General features: G+C 33.8%; 1 protein-coding gene across 1 annotated transcript in view; it reads left to right on the top strand.

Moving 5' to 3' along the window:
* The first annotated feature begins 4,209 nt into the window (after nt 1-4,209).
* Nucleotides 4,210-15,736, top strand: part of LOC130622433 (tectonic-3-like) — a 78,711-nt gene continuing 67,184 nt past the window's right edge. The window contains exons 1-2 of the mRNA XM_057437898.1: nt 4,210-4,367; nt 4,548-4,665. Coding sequence (XP_057293881.1) covers nt 4,286-4,367; nt 4,548-4,665 — 200 coding nt within the window. The 5' untranslated portion in view covers nt 4,210-4,285. The remainder of the gene's footprint in view (nt 4,368-4,547; nt 4,666-15,736) is intronic.

Genomic DNA, 15,736 nt, shown 5'->3' with positions numbered 1-15,736 from the left:
ATTTGAATTGAAATTAAAAAAAAAAAAATATAACAAATTTACCACTACGATTAGCTCAGTTTTTTTCCATTAAAATACATTACCTCACCTTAAAAAGAAAGTGTAGTTACGTGGTACGGCTTAGGTACGGCTGTTAGGTACGGCTAGCTTTACCTAAGCGAAAAGATTATCTGTATCTGTATCTGAAGCATTTTTATGCTCAGTGGTTCCCTCAAAGATGTAAAAGACCATTGCAGACTACCAATTAGTTGACTCAAATCCTTTTTTTAATTCTTTATTCTTCAAAGTGGCTTATACGACTGTCTCGTTGACAAAGCTTAGAAAACTTGCGACATAGAAAATGCTAAAACGAGCTTGTCAGATTTGATGCCATGATTTCCATAACATTGAGGTAAATGAAAATACTGGAATACCAGTGATAAGATATCACGGCAAATGTTATCAATCTTTCACCATGAAATCAACCCTTGCGCAAATGGAAAGGTCACTTGATAAAAGTCTTCAATTTTTGTCATTTGAAAGGGAAATATGTCAGAAATCAGTTCAAAGCAATGCACAGCAAGGAACAGTTCTTTTGCTTAAAGAATGTATCTTTTGTTAAAAAAATTAATACAAAGTGCTAGAAAAGTGAAGTGTGTTGACAAATACGCTTCTTATTCTATCATCAGTGCTGCAAAAAGTTTGAATAACTTTTACTTGAAGGAATCAGGTGATCACGATTTATTTGCAAGGGAGGCACATTAACATACAGGTTGTTATAAAGTTTTTACCAAACCCTAGTGTTGGGTCTTTATAAAGAAGCTGATCGATTCACATTCCAACAAGTAATGCGAAAGTGTTACGAACTGAATATAAAGGGTGGAAAAACATATTTCATAGAACTTCTCAAAATTATGAGGGATTTTATACTATCTAAAAATGCAATAATGGGAGATTTAACACAAAAGTATTTAGAAAGAAACTTCATAAAACCATGTACCGATATTTAATTGTTTACCCATCGAAACAGGATTGCTGTGTATTCTGGTTTGCTAGGAATCCAACAGGCAAATAATTCTACTTGAAGAAGAAAATAAAGCTCTAAAGAAACACGTCCGTTTTCCATACTAGCATGGGTTGGACGGGTATATTAATGACCCTCTTCCAATTTAATCTACACTGTGTTAGATCTAAACTGAACTTCCTCTGTGTCAAGTCTGTCCTTATAACCTCCTGCCAAGTCTTTCTCAGTCTGCCTCTGGGATTTGCCCCAGGAACTATTAAGTCTCTACACTTTGTTACCCAATTATCCTCCTCCATTCTTTCCAAGTGCCCCTGGACAATTATTTGTCTGCTTTGATTGTTAATGAAAATATCTGTTTTAATTGTCAATCTCAAATAAAGTACAGCTTTGCTCAAGATTTGTTTTTTTAATAAGTGATGGAAGAGTTAAAATGCAAAATCTATTTACATTCTATTTACATTGGGGCAATATATAGACTAAGATGAAAAAGTTTAACCTGTAAGTTGAATCACTGTTTTATATTCTGCTTTTATTGAGTAAATACTGTGAAAATTTATAATTTTCTAGTTTATTTTGGTTTCAATGCTAAATAAGGGAACAAATTTTTTGCGGGAACTAAATTTCCTAATTTTCGCTAATTCTACTGTATAAAACCAACATTTGGAAACAATGTTTTAACATATTGATCGGTAGTGATGGGGCAGTTGGCTATGAATAGTATGCCAATAACGAAACTCTAGATTTACTGTGGCTGACTTTCAGCCCTGCTCCTGATAAAGTCAACCATTCCAGCAGACCTTTTTCTTAGAACATAGTATGAATTAAACGAAAATAATCAGACCAAAGTAATCTAATATATAAATTGCTACTTCTACTATTTATTATGTAATCTCAAGCTATACAAGTGGAATGTTATAATTGAAATATTTTTAGGTACTTTTTTAGGTATATACTTGAATTTGTTTCTGTTCCAGTAAGAATTCTTGCACCAGTAAAAAATTTACATGTTGATTAGGTATGTAGTAACTCCTGCGATTGTTCAAACTGTCAGAAGACAAATAAAAATGATGATGACAAGATTGAATCCAACAACAAGACATCAGATGATTCAAATTTGAATTGAATACCAAAATAATTTTTTGAGTTTTATGTTTTGCTTTGAAATTTATTCAAATTTGACTACTTAGATTTAAACTTGTAAATTATATATAAAACCTCTTCGTTCTTGAAAAATATTATCCAATTATTAGGTTTCATGCAGAGTGAGACATTTAAAAACATTTATATGCTTAGAATATTAGGGCACAATAAGACCTACAGTAGTGTGAAAAGGTTTGTTAACATTGTGTTCGTGTAATGAGCGTGGTGCACACGAACCACAATAAAATCGTGGTCTTTATGTATAACAAACATTTAAACATTCTATCGTGGCCACCATGCTAATATTATTATCTCCACAAAGGATCGTGTGTCCCACGATTATTTTCTTCAGCTCCACGATTTTTATAACCAGTATAATTTAATTTTTTTTCTTTTCAAAAAAGTCTTTTATTAAAGTTAATTTGTTTGTTTCAGGTTTTATCAAGTTAAAAAAGCATATTCGTAGTTTTTGCTTGGTGTATACTTTTTCGTCATGGACGCGATCGTATTTTTACGAAATGTCTTTTATCTAGAAAAGTTAAATTTGTCTGCGCCGATAGAAATGCTTTTTTAGATTGAATTTTGAAAGTTTATAAACGAAAAGCGGCGATAGAAATGTTTTTTAAGATCGCATTTTAAAAGTTTAAAAACGAATTGCAACGATAGAAATGTTTTTTTTAGATCGCATTTTAAAAGTTTATAAGCAAAAAGCAGCGATAGAAATGTTTTTTTAGATCGCATTTTAAAAGTTTATAAGCGAAATCGACGATAGAAATGTTTTTTTAGATCGCATTTTAAAAGTTTATAAGCAAAAAGCGGCGATAGAAATGTTTTTTTAGATTGCATTTTAAAAGTTCATAAACGACAAGCGGCGATAGAAATGTTTTTTTAAGATCGCATTTTAAAAGTTTATAGACGAAAAGCGGCGATAGAAATGTTTTTTTTACATCGCATTTTGATTCACGAACGATTAAAATCTATTATGTAGCTAGATTTATGACAACGAATTAAACATGTTAATTTATTTTTTTGCCGTCGGTTTTTGATTTAATTGATAAACTAACGGTCTTTGTTGTTTTACAATAGAATTTATCTATCGTGGAAGCCACGATGTAATATTTAATTTTCGTTCGTGTAGTCCACAAAACATAATCGTGAGGTCCACGATTGTTAAAAAAATGCGCATCGTGGACTATCGTGGTTCGTGCGTAACATAAAATAAACACGAACCACGATGTTAACAAACCTTTTCACGGTACTGTAGTCATTCTAGTCATCGCTAAAACATATCTTACAAATTTGGAAACTTCTGGTCTGTAAAATACACATGAATTAAAAAAATTGTAATTTCTACTGGCTGAGTCTCATTTGACCCAAAGATAGTCCACAATTTCTGTTAAAAATAAATTTATAACACTGATTATCAACCTTGTTACATTTTAAGATTCTTTATGTATTTTTTGCAACGTGCAAGGTATATATATATTCACGAAAAATGTGTAAAACACAGACCGGAAGTGATTAAATCATACTAATCTACATCAATTTTCGAAACCCTATTCCAAACTTATTGACAAAAATGTGAAAATATTTAAAAATTTTAAAAAATGGTAAAAAAATACCACAATTTTGCTTATTCTGTTCTGTAAAATAGGCAAACGAAATTTAGTTTCAAATTTTTAGTTACTTTATTATAATACCACCCTAAGTAAACCAAAATCAATAATTTATTCCGTTCTAATGGAATTAACTAGCAGATGATAGGTAACATTAAATTTTAGGCCTCCACCAAGACCACCTTGATTGTGTGTAAAATACAGACTGAGCAAGGCCGAATCAAACCTTGGATTTTCTTGTTCTACATAAAATTTCCAAAATATTGGTATATAGAAACCTTGTTCACCCAATTGTTTATTATTCTCAAAAATTGGCGCTCTATCTTATAGAGTTTATATAGAGCAATGTAAATCAAAAGGAAAAAAAAATGTTTTGAAAAAAAAATGTCAATTTCTCAAGAATTGATTTTGATGTTCAATGACGCTGTTGTAGAATTATTGACCCACACACTGAGTTCTTCCTTTACTCTTTTAGTCAACTAATACTGAAATAATTAGTTTCAGAAGAAAGGGATTGTTACTAGAAATGGGTCCATGTGGAAATATGGGAAAGTTTATTACATTATTTTTTCTAACTATCTTTGCAGAGAGACATGCTAAATGCAAAGGTATGTATTTATTTCTGTTTTTATTACTGTTTATATTGCAGCAGGTAATGTGCTGTCAAAATTGAATTAACATGATCATATGCGAAGTTGACAAGGAACACTGAAACAAGTATGTTTGAAAAGGTGTACTGCATAAAACTCAAGTGGAATTCTCTGATGGTATATAAAAATTTGTTTTAGCTGCATCCTGTTCATGTGATTTAAAGGGCATTGTATGTGATACCAACTGTTGTTGTGATCCTCAATGCACAGTTGCGAACAAACTTGCATTTAGTGAGTGCATCCAGATGAAGGAGAAGTGAGTGTTTTTTTCAAACCATAAGTTGTTAAGAGTGTGCATATGAAAATACAGTTCAAGTGACACAAAAAAATGCTAAGCTTTTTTTGATCGAAGAAACTAGGTTCTGAAGGTTATAGTATTGATTTGCAACTCACAACTCATTATGTCTGAGATGGGTATTCAACAAGTTTTAATTTGAAAAAAAAAACCTCTGGTTGGTATCAAAGGATCTCAAGGAAAGCTAAAATGTTGCCACAACTTTCTTGAAAACTATCAAAGCAGGATCGTAGAAGGCTACAAAGTTACTACAGTTTATCTACAACATAACCAGTTGTTGAAGTAAAAGGGAATTTTTTCAGCTAAAAATGCACAAGGGCTTGTTAAAGTTAAGCTGAAAAAGTTATTGTTGCGTTGTTTTTTTTGGAAAATATTCATATTATTTTTAAAATTTGGTAGGTTTCCTTTACAGAAAAATGTAAACAAAACGTGTGGAAAACTTTTTTTGGAAAAGTAATCTTAAAAATTTACAGAACAAAAATTGTAAACATTAAAGGGATCCCAAGGTACTTTTACAAGTTGGACTCATCCGAAAGATTTGCATGAGAAATGCTAAATGATATATTTACTTTTTGTTAAAACTTCATGTAGATCCAGATATAGCTTTTTAAATATTTATTTTTCTTGTCGCTCGACCGCCATTTTGGTTATCTTCGACCTTCTTTGTTAAAAATTTTCATTCTAGCTCCAGTCTTTTTTAGTGGCACGTGACCCTGTTACATATTATTTCGGTAGTGCTTTAATTATTACTGACTGCATAGCCAGAACATATACCTTCGTGCGGCAAAGTGAAACGAAAGCTCTCTACGAACAATTATTTTTTTAAAAAAAAATTAAATAATTCTGCGTAAAGTTCTTTACGAAGGATTTTTTTTTAAAAAATAGAAATAATTCTGCATATGTTCTCACATAGCCAAGCAATCAAACGAAAAATAAAATATGCATAGTTTTTATTTCAAAGGACTTTTTATTTGAGACACAAGTTGTGCATGATTTTTATTTCAAAGGACTTTTATTTGAGATGCAGGTTGTGAAAGTTACTGATTATTCAACATGTCACACATTTATGTATGGTTTTTATTTCAAAAGGATATATTTTGGAAGGCAAATACAATATCAAGGTGTGACTATAAGCCCATAAAAAGTTATGGAAAAAGTTAAAGAGGGAAAGGAGAGGGGGCTGCATTTCTTTGCTTTTCTCCGGCAAAAATAATATTCTTTATTTAGGAGGTGATTTGATGATGTTTGCACTACATATTGGAAAAATATCATAAAAACAAACTTTAATTAGACAGTATCGTGGGATAAATTAACGTAGTATTCTTTTCTAATTTTTTAATAAAAAATATATCCATCTACTGAGCAACTTAGGCAACCTTGTCACCAAGGATTGTTGAGAACAATGTTGGCAATATATATACTCACTTGAGCATCATACCCGCCTAGGTTAACAGGTTATAGATCAGTAATTTTTACAACCTGTTTGTTGAAATAAATTCTTTTAAATTTGAATTAAAAGAAATCATGCACACACCTGCTGCTAATATTTTATTTTTTTATTTTATTGCTAAGACGGCTAGTATATTATGTTTCATTTAAGTTCGTACAGACATCTTTTCCTTTTTTTTTAGAATGAAATGCTCTCTAGGAAAATCGACCACTTCTCTTCGTATTAAAAAATACAGATTTTCTATTTTAAAAAAATAGGCAATTCTATTTTTAAAAATACGAAATTCGTATTTTGATTTTTGAAAAACACGAAATACAAATTTTGTATTTTTTAAAAATAGGAAATAGGAAATTTGTATTTTTTTAAACGTACATACTAAAAAGGGTAACACCCTAGAACAAGCTAGAACAACCTAAGAACAAGCTAGAACAACCTAAGAACAACCTGAAACAAACTGGAATAAAGTAAGGACAAGCGAGACCTATCTGAAAACATGCTAAAAGATCACACTGATAGAGTTAAATTCAGGTAATCCCCTTTGCGTGTTTTGTGAGCGAGGTTATAAGTGTGTACAAAAAAAAAATCAAGCCTAAGAAGCCCCGTGATTGTAACATCTGAATGAATAACGAAAAGATACGTCAGTTGAATCGTCGATGCAGACAGCAAAGTTAATTATCTACCTTTACATTTTGGCTCCTGTACATAGCTCTTTGACAAAAAATTTAAACGATCTCCTAAGTTTCGAGGAGCCAGAAGGCAGCGATTAATAGCCTGGAATGACAGGGTCACTAATGACGAGGAATAGTCGTAATAGCAATGTGGCCAGAGATTTGCTTTTGGTTGATGATACGTGCCAGCCATTGCACCTGCTGTATTGATGTAGGCCTTATTAATGGATGTGCATAGACACGTCTCCACCCACCCAGTTTGCTTGATGCTACAAAAATGCGATTTTTCGAAGAACTATTGTAAGGCAGGTGAGGCTATGTGGCAGCAGCTGTAAAAGACAACGAATGAAGTTTTTTAGGTAATGTCTGAAAAATTAATACAATGACAGACTTTGAAAAAAATATAAGACTCAAATACTAAATATACCCTAAAGGCAAAAGTTATCGTGATTTTGCGATTTTTTAGCATTTTTGCAAAAATAAAAACCGTGAAAATATCCGTCTTTTTAAAAAGAACATTTTGTATGCTTTTTGCTCCCTATCTTGTTTAAAAAAACTGTACTATAATTAACAATCTAAAATTCTTAAAACCACGAAAAGCTTTAACGAAATTAAAGACTCGCGAAAATTCTGCCAAATGTATCCTTTATCAGAATTAAACAGAAGTGTCTTCTACTAGAACACAACAGGTAACAAAAAATCGGCGATTAAAATAACACAAAAAACTTTTCTCTTTCTACATTTCCCGAATTAGATGATTTTTAATATTTTGGAATTTCGATGTTGTGACTTTTGAAATTTGGAATTTTGATGTTTTAAAATTATTCAGCATCAGTGAATTTCCTCTAAAGAACGCCGCGGCGTTCTTTACAAAATGCAATTTTTAGGTGCGGCGTTCTTTAGAGGGCGGCGTTCTTTGGAGGGCGGCGTTTATTACAAAACCATGAGTGAGACAAAAAGCAGAAGTTGACGTTAAGTATTTTCTTTAAGATTAAATATAGATAACAAAAGAATTAAACTATGAAAAGTCTATTAAACAATGTCAATGTCAATGTCGCTATCTCCGTCCGAGTCTTCGTCGATAACATGAAAGGACTCATAGCTTTCATTTACATCACAATCATAAATTTCAAATGGGTTGTCAGAAGATTGGTCTTCTTCCAATGCCTCAGTTGCTTTTTTCATTAAGGTAGCACCAGATGAACAGGACGATCCTTCTTTAAAACAATGGATTTGTCCATCCTCTGATCCATCAAGAGCTAAATTTAAACCACACGACTTGAAAGATTTGATAATCATTTCCGTGCTCAAGCCATTCCATGCGTCTAAAACCCATTGCACTAGCTTTCGTCGCGATGGAGGTTTCTGGTTTCCTCCTTTTGTGAACTGTTGAACACCTTCAACCATCCATTCGTTATAAAGATCGATCATCCGACTCTTAAATGGTTTATTCCATGAGACATCTGGTGCCTGTATATATTTAGTGCAGCCACTGGGAATTATGACATTCTCAATTCTGCCTTTTGACAATTCTTGTTTCACGGAATCCATCATGTGGTATTCAAATGAATCCCAAGCTAACAAGCGTCGATTAAAGGAAAACTTTCCTAAAACTGTTTGCACATAGTGTAAGGTGAGTTCCTCGTTCATCCATGCATTTTTTGAGGACACAACTACGCATTTATTTTTGAATTCAGTATTTAGTTCTTTGCATTCGCGTTTTGCACCACCAAAAACAATAAATGGTTTAAATTTACTTCCGTCTGCCTTTGCTGTCAAGCATACAGAAATTCTGACCTTTTCATGACCAGTCGATTTAAGCATAATTTCTCGTTCGCCACGCTGTGACACCGTTGTAGGTGCTGTCATATCCGCCCAAACAGCAGTCTCGTCCATTGCAAGAATCGAACCGGCGTTGAATTGGTATTTCTTTGACATTCGGCGGACATGTACTACATACTGCACCAACCTGTCCACAAGATACGCTGGATCCTTTTGAACTGTTGTCGTTCTACGACGTAATGAAAGACAATTTCGTTTCATGAACTTTTCCAACCAACCTCGACTAGCCTGGAAACTATTTTTTTGTAACAGTGTCCTCTCCAGCTTTTTCATCGTGCATTGCTTTTGCTTTTCTCATTATCAGTTTTCTCGAAACACGCAAAGAATTAGCTCTCCTATCATGTATCCATTCGAGCAGATCTTCTTCTAAATCAAGATTCTGATTTTGCAACCTCCTCCTTCTAGTTTGAATCTTTTCGCTGCTCCTTGTTTCAACTTCTCCACATTAGCTCTCCATTCTCTTACTCTTTTTTCATCGACACCGTACTTTCTTCCTGCTTCGCGATTTGATGTACTAATTGCGTGATCAACAACTGTTGTCTTAAATTCAAAGGTAAAGCTTCTTCTTTTTTCCCCTTTATGGGATATTAACTGCTTCTCCTCGTTGTGCGACATTTTTCTAATGAACTTTCACTTACAAACATAAAAGTGTGTAAGGTTGATATATACAGATTGGGAGCAATTATCTTGTAGTATTGTTTACTGGTGTCAACTTTTTCTTTAAACACTATTAACAATCCAAGGGAGTGTTATTTTCGACGAGATCAAAAGCGCGGAAAATGATTTTGAATAGAATTTTTTCTCTATAAGAAAAAGTTCTATTTTTATCAATCGTTGATTGCACGCTCATACGAAATATATGATAGCTACACGTGGAAGTCAGAGATTTGAGAAGAACATGGCTCGAGTGATTCCTAAAACATTTGAAATGTATTTCATCATTAAATTCTCTACAAATATTCGCGGACATTATGTTTATAAAAATATATGGACACCCATTATAGAAGAATCTTTGGTTTGCAAAGAAGACAAGAGAGTAGAGGCTCAAGAACTGGACAAGAATGCAATTGGAACGTACAAACTCATGGACGGCAACGAAACCTTAGTGGGACATTTGCCAATACAGTTGTCAAAGCTGATATCGTTTTTTATTGAAATTGGAGATAATCATGTAAATGCGACAGTTACTGCGAAACGAAAACGAGAGATTGGTTTGAGTGTACCTGCAAAGTTCATTTGTTTTACATCTAGCAAAAGTTATGCTAAAATTCTTCACGGTGAACTGTTAAAGCGTAAAACTAAATATTCGTATTTGTCATTAGATGTAGAAGAATTTTGTGAAAGAAAACAGATCAAATTCATATAAATACCAACTTTTTTTACTTTCCCTATTAAAATGGTTTTTTTCTAATAAACGCCGCATCTAAGGTGTGGCGTTCTTTGCAGGGCGGCGTTCTTTAGAGGGCGGCGTTTATTACAAATTTTCATATAGAAGTGCGGCGTTCTTTGGAGGGCGGCGTTCTTTAGAGGGCGGCGTTCTTTAGAGGAAATACGGTATGTATAAAATTGCAACTTTATCCGGCATGGAAAGTTTGAAGTGAGTTTTTAAAATATCACATCCATTTTCTTTCAACAAGTTCAGAAAAAGCTGTAGCAACATCAAAGAAAACTAATTCGGGAAATAATGTATATTAAATTAAGTGCGTTATAAATAGAGGGAAGCAATTTTCAACGCTAAAAAATCATCTGTGAAAATTCCGTTAATGAACAATGTTACAACCTTTGTCTCTCAAATTCTTCTTAGCACTGGATGGCAATAAAGCTAAAGTTCTTGCGGTTACATCAATTCTTTCAAACGAAAATTTTTGATCATACTTCTTCAAGCAACTAGTGAGCCAATTAATATAAGCATTGCCTGAGTATGCCACTTTCTTCCCATTTTTGTCTGTATTCTCACGATTACCTTCAGTCTTTGCTAATACCACTACTGCATCAGAGAAGATGCGTTTGCAGCTGTGACACCTTTTCACAGCGTTAGGGCAATCCTTTTTGATTTCTCGATGAACAAGAACATATTTGTTGGTTAAATGCCTATCTGGATTAAGCGGATCTTCTTCTATGCGCGCATGCTTATAAGCTACTTCCCAACGATCGTCATTTTCATTTCCCTTCTTCTTAATCTCCTTTCGTGACAGCACAATTGGTGATACCTGTTGCTTCTCCTGCAATTCATCAAATCGTGAAGAAAATAATTCAACTTCAGGTAAATGCGCACACCTATGCTTTGCAGGTGGTGTGCTTTTAAGTCCTTTGGTTTCACAAATAGTTGCATTTGACTTGGATCAAATTGCAAAAAAGTGTTGATGTGTTGCTGTTGACGTTGGAGAGACCAGCGATCCCATGTTATCGGCTGCACAATAAAATGTTCATACGCATTAGCAGGCCTGTATTTACCGATACCACGCAAGGCACGAACAGCTTCCGAATAATATTGATCAACAAAGTCCCTGAGTAACTTGTTAGCTTCAACCACATCAACAGCCTTTACATTTCCTGTAGTATCCTTTGTTATTTTTTTTGGAGCCTGTGGGTTAACTCCAAACCATTAGTATAAATTCTTCCCGATATACCACATGTCATTATTCTATTAATAGTGCTCTTGTATGCACTCATAGATGTTAGCTTTCGTACACTCGCCTGTTGTATGTGCTAAGTGCACCAAAACTTTTCAGCATTAGTGAAGATGTCACCTAATCCACCACTAAGTGCAGAATCCATGTCTGTACCAAATTTTCTGATACTCATTAGCACTGCATCTAAGGCGACAGTTTCCACGGCAAATCTACTATAAACAGAGACTTGTGTCATTAAACAGGTTATAGTGGTAGTTACCTTAAAGGGTATAAAAAGTGCAAGAATAAAAAAAGTGTGGATTTAAATAGTTAAATAATGGGATTTTCATCCAAATTCACACTAGAAAGTTCCGCACTTTTTTATACCCTAATGTAGCAACTCTTGAAGTTTTAATAATAACGAAAGCAGATTATTAAATACATGTATGTCTTACCGATACTTTTTAAATGACCACATGAAGGGGCCGGGGAATTCAGGATTTTCACCTTTTTTATTCATCAAAGACAGGTTCTTATAGCAAGTATCAGTTAACCATAAACCATCTGTTAACTCAAACGTAGTATCCACTTGTAATACAGAGTTACCATTTACACAAAATCTTCGCATGTCAGATAGCATGTGTGGTTTACTGTGGTAAGATAGATAAAATTACAACACTATTTGTGTAGTCACTTTCGTGCATTTGGCGTACCATCAATTCACATTCTGGGATTCCATCTGTACGGTTGGTTCCAGGTTCTTTTAATCGGTATGCCAGATTATGCACGTACTTTGGATCTCTAGGCGCGTCACTGGTGGCCTGAAAGTGCAAAATTTAATTTTTAAGTTATAATCATGTTGCTGATTTAACGAAAATGAAATGAAATGAAAAACTAGTTATCGTGCGTTACAGTATAAGGAATGGAATGTAAAAGCTGAAACAACAAAAGAACATTCTGCTATGTCATACCTTAGCTTCCTTTGTCAAGCGATTGTATACATAAGCCCAAGAGCTTCCAGATTGTGGCGCATCTTTTGCTTTTTCCATCAAAGATGGGTTTTGGCAAAAATATGTAGGAGCATGAGGCTTTTTGGCATTCTCATGTCGTTCAAGAACAAAGTTTTCCTCGTTGATTTTGCAGTCATCATTCCATCTGTATATTAGAAGATAATAATCTATTTTCTCTTGTTCGACTTTGCGAATAGTTACTATTATATTTGAAAATCCATTGTTACTCTTACTGACTCTATATTGTCTTGGTAGTTCATAACCTCGTCAGCTTTCACACAAAATTCTTTCTTATACCTAGCACCAATTACATTTTTATTATCCTGTGTTTCAGTAGTTCTATGGTTTACGTAATATGCATCATTGCAGATTTTTACTTGTGCGACTGAAATTTCGTTACCAGTAACCTTGACATGATACAACCGTTTTGGAGATCCTCTTTTAATATAAGCTCCGTTATCATCACTTTTCGCAACTGCAATAAATACTTTGTTCACCTCTAGTGTGCATACATAGTTCTTCCGGATACCACGTGGTTGCTCTTTCGGTTCATAATCCTGGGGATTTATTAAAAGACAACCTCGATCCCAGGGCCTGTAGCGTTTTTTGATATGAGGATAAAAGCGTACGCGTTTCATCCTCATGAATGTGTATCATCCTCACGAATGTTTATTATGATTTCGACAGAGAGGTCTCCATCACTGATGGCGTCGGGAGCAGCCTTGTCACACGAATTTTGATTTTCTTCATCACTGTCAATTACTAATATCGGTGCATGCGCAATAAGGCTATAAGTAAATAAAAAAATTAGCACAAACCACATAATGTAGAATGAGCATATAACGTTTTTATGACTTACTTTGAAGAATGAAAGCAATCACCTTACTTAAGTAGATCGAAAAGTTCTTTTATAAGAACTTATAGTTTATAAGAACGTCGAGGTTGCGATTCTGCTAAAAGTTAAGATCATATTAAGAACATACTCAACCTGAATTCCCTTTTAAATTATAAGAACAAGAAACACTTTTTTTATAAGAACAATTTTATAAGAACAATGAGACTGGGAATTGCTGAAAAATAAGAGCAAAATAAGAACAATGGCAAGGCTAAGTAAGTGAAAAAAACACTTCAGCTTCTTAAAAAAAAGAAAGTGTAATGCGAGTATAGAATTTCTAAAACTACTACTATTTTGGGACAGTTATTTTTTCTTTTTAGCTACTACACTTTTTTGAGTAGTAAAAGTTTCGCATAGTCACAATAATAAATTTGGTGAAAATTTCTGCCTTTTGAAAGATTTACCCATGTTTTCTGTTTTTTCAGGAAGAAATAGAATATCAGTATAATTTCAGCCTTGTCATTGTTCTTATTTTGTTCTTATTTTTCAGCAAATCTCGGCCTCATTGTTCTTATAAAAAAGTGTACCAGACATAATGTTTTACAATTAAATAACTTTGACATACTTCTGCCAATCCTATATTCAGCATTATCCCTAAATCTGACCATAAATTCGCCTTTTTGTGGAAAAAACAAGTAAGAACATTTGAGGTAGAAAAAAATTCTGGCGAAAGTTTTTCCCAGTTAAAGTCACGAATGAAAGAATAACAAAGAAAGAAAATGAAACTTTGAAAAAAGAAGCGATAAAAATAAAAACAAACCTTTGAAATGGCTTCAAATCTTCATCATCAGAAGACGCCATTTAACTATAACTGTTTTAAAAAACCTTCTTGGATGCTTAGTAATGAAATGGGTATCGAATGTGTGTTTCCGACATCTTGCTACAAAATAGGTGACCTGGTTTCCCTTCATTGTTGTTGTTTTTAAACGACAGGCGTTTTTGAAGGTTTTTTTACCCAAAGACAAAACCAGGTATAACCACCTTTTCACAGAACAATCAGAGAGCTGACAGTAAACGAAGAGAACAACCAGAGAACCGGCAGCGAATGAAATGGGAATTCTGTGTGGAATAGCGTAAACGCTCTGATTTGAATGAAGAAAAAAATATAATTTTTCCTTCTTTCCATTCATTTCAAACATTTCGAATGGGCGAGACAGAAAGAAGTCGATTTCCTTGATGCAGCGAACTGTATCGTCGTAAGACCAAGGGTTCACATAAAATGGTAAAATTCAATATAATAAAGAAATGCAATAACTAGCTATTGTTCTACCTAAATGCTTTAGGGGTACAAATACCGGGACGGTTAATGCTGTTGTTGTACTAAACTAAGGGAATCCCCCATAAATTGGCGAGCGGGAAACATGGCAGAAATATTCTTGTTAGAAATCCAGATTTATTTACAGAATCGATACAGAGATAGTCTTTTATTTTTGGTTGTTATATTTCTTAGATTGTTCTAGGTTGTTCTTAGGTTGTTCTAGCTTGTTCTAGCTTGTTCCCAGGTTGTTCTAGCTTGTTCTAGGGTGTTACCCTTTCTAGTATGTATGATTTATAAAAATAGAACTTTGTATTTTTAAAAATACGACATACAGATTAAAAAAGCGTACTTTCACAGAAAGTAAACATTAAAAAAATAGCTTTTAAAAGCGCATGGACCAGAAAATAAATGACATTATGTCTGTGAGAGATTTCTCAAATTATCATAATTACAAATAAAGATAATATGATATCAGAGAATAATTTAAGATGGCTTTAGAACCCTTACTTGAATCTTTTTCACATATGAAGAAAACAGTGTAATTAAAAGTACATATTTTTATAAATTTGCTAATTCTTCTATTTTAAAGAGTTTTACGAAGTAAAAATAGAAAAATAAATAAATTAATAACAAGAAAGCAACAGCCCTCTAAATTAACGAGAATGGAAAACGGACGTTAAGCCGAGAATGATGATGAGGATGATCATCATCATCATTCTCGGCTTAACGTCCGTTTTCCATGCTAGCATGGGTTGGACGGGGTATATTAATGACCCTCTTCCAATCTGATCTAGACTGTGTTAGATCTAAACTCAACTTCCTCTGTATCAAGTCATCCTTATAACCTCCTGCCAAGTCTTTCTCGGTCTGCCTCTGGGCTTTGCCCCAGGAACTATCAAGTCTCTACACTTTCTTACCCAATTATCCTCCTCCATTCTTTCCAAGTGCCCCAGCCAATTCAATCTTCGACGGCAAAAATTTGCTGCCGTTAAGTCAGCTTCGATGGCAAAACAAAAATCATGACAGCAAAATTTTGCCACCGTGAAAGATTTTAATGACGGCAAAACTAACTAATTAAATTTATTGGGGAGATGGACATGTCTGTAGCTCATTTCGAACTTTCTTCGGACAAAACGTCAGATAGATTTCCGTCTTGGTCGGACACCCCCACTTTCAGATCTCAAAATTATTGAATAGTCCTGGTCCTTTTAATCCACGATTCATAGCCAACGTGATTGTCCTAGCTAATTCAGCGACTCCTGACTTAGTTAAAAGAACTACGTAGACATGAATCTCT

Source organism: Hydractinia symbiolongicarpus, chromosome 12 (assembly GCF_029227915.1).
Source record: "Hydractinia symbiolongicarpus strain clone_291-10 chromosome 12, HSymV2.1, whole genome shotgun sequence".
Taxonomy (NCBI): Eukaryota; Metazoa; Cnidaria; class Hydrozoa; order Anthoathecata; family Hydractiniidae; genus Hydractinia; species Hydractinia symbiolongicarpus.
This window is presented reverse-complemented; position numbering and strand designations above follow the sequence as displayed.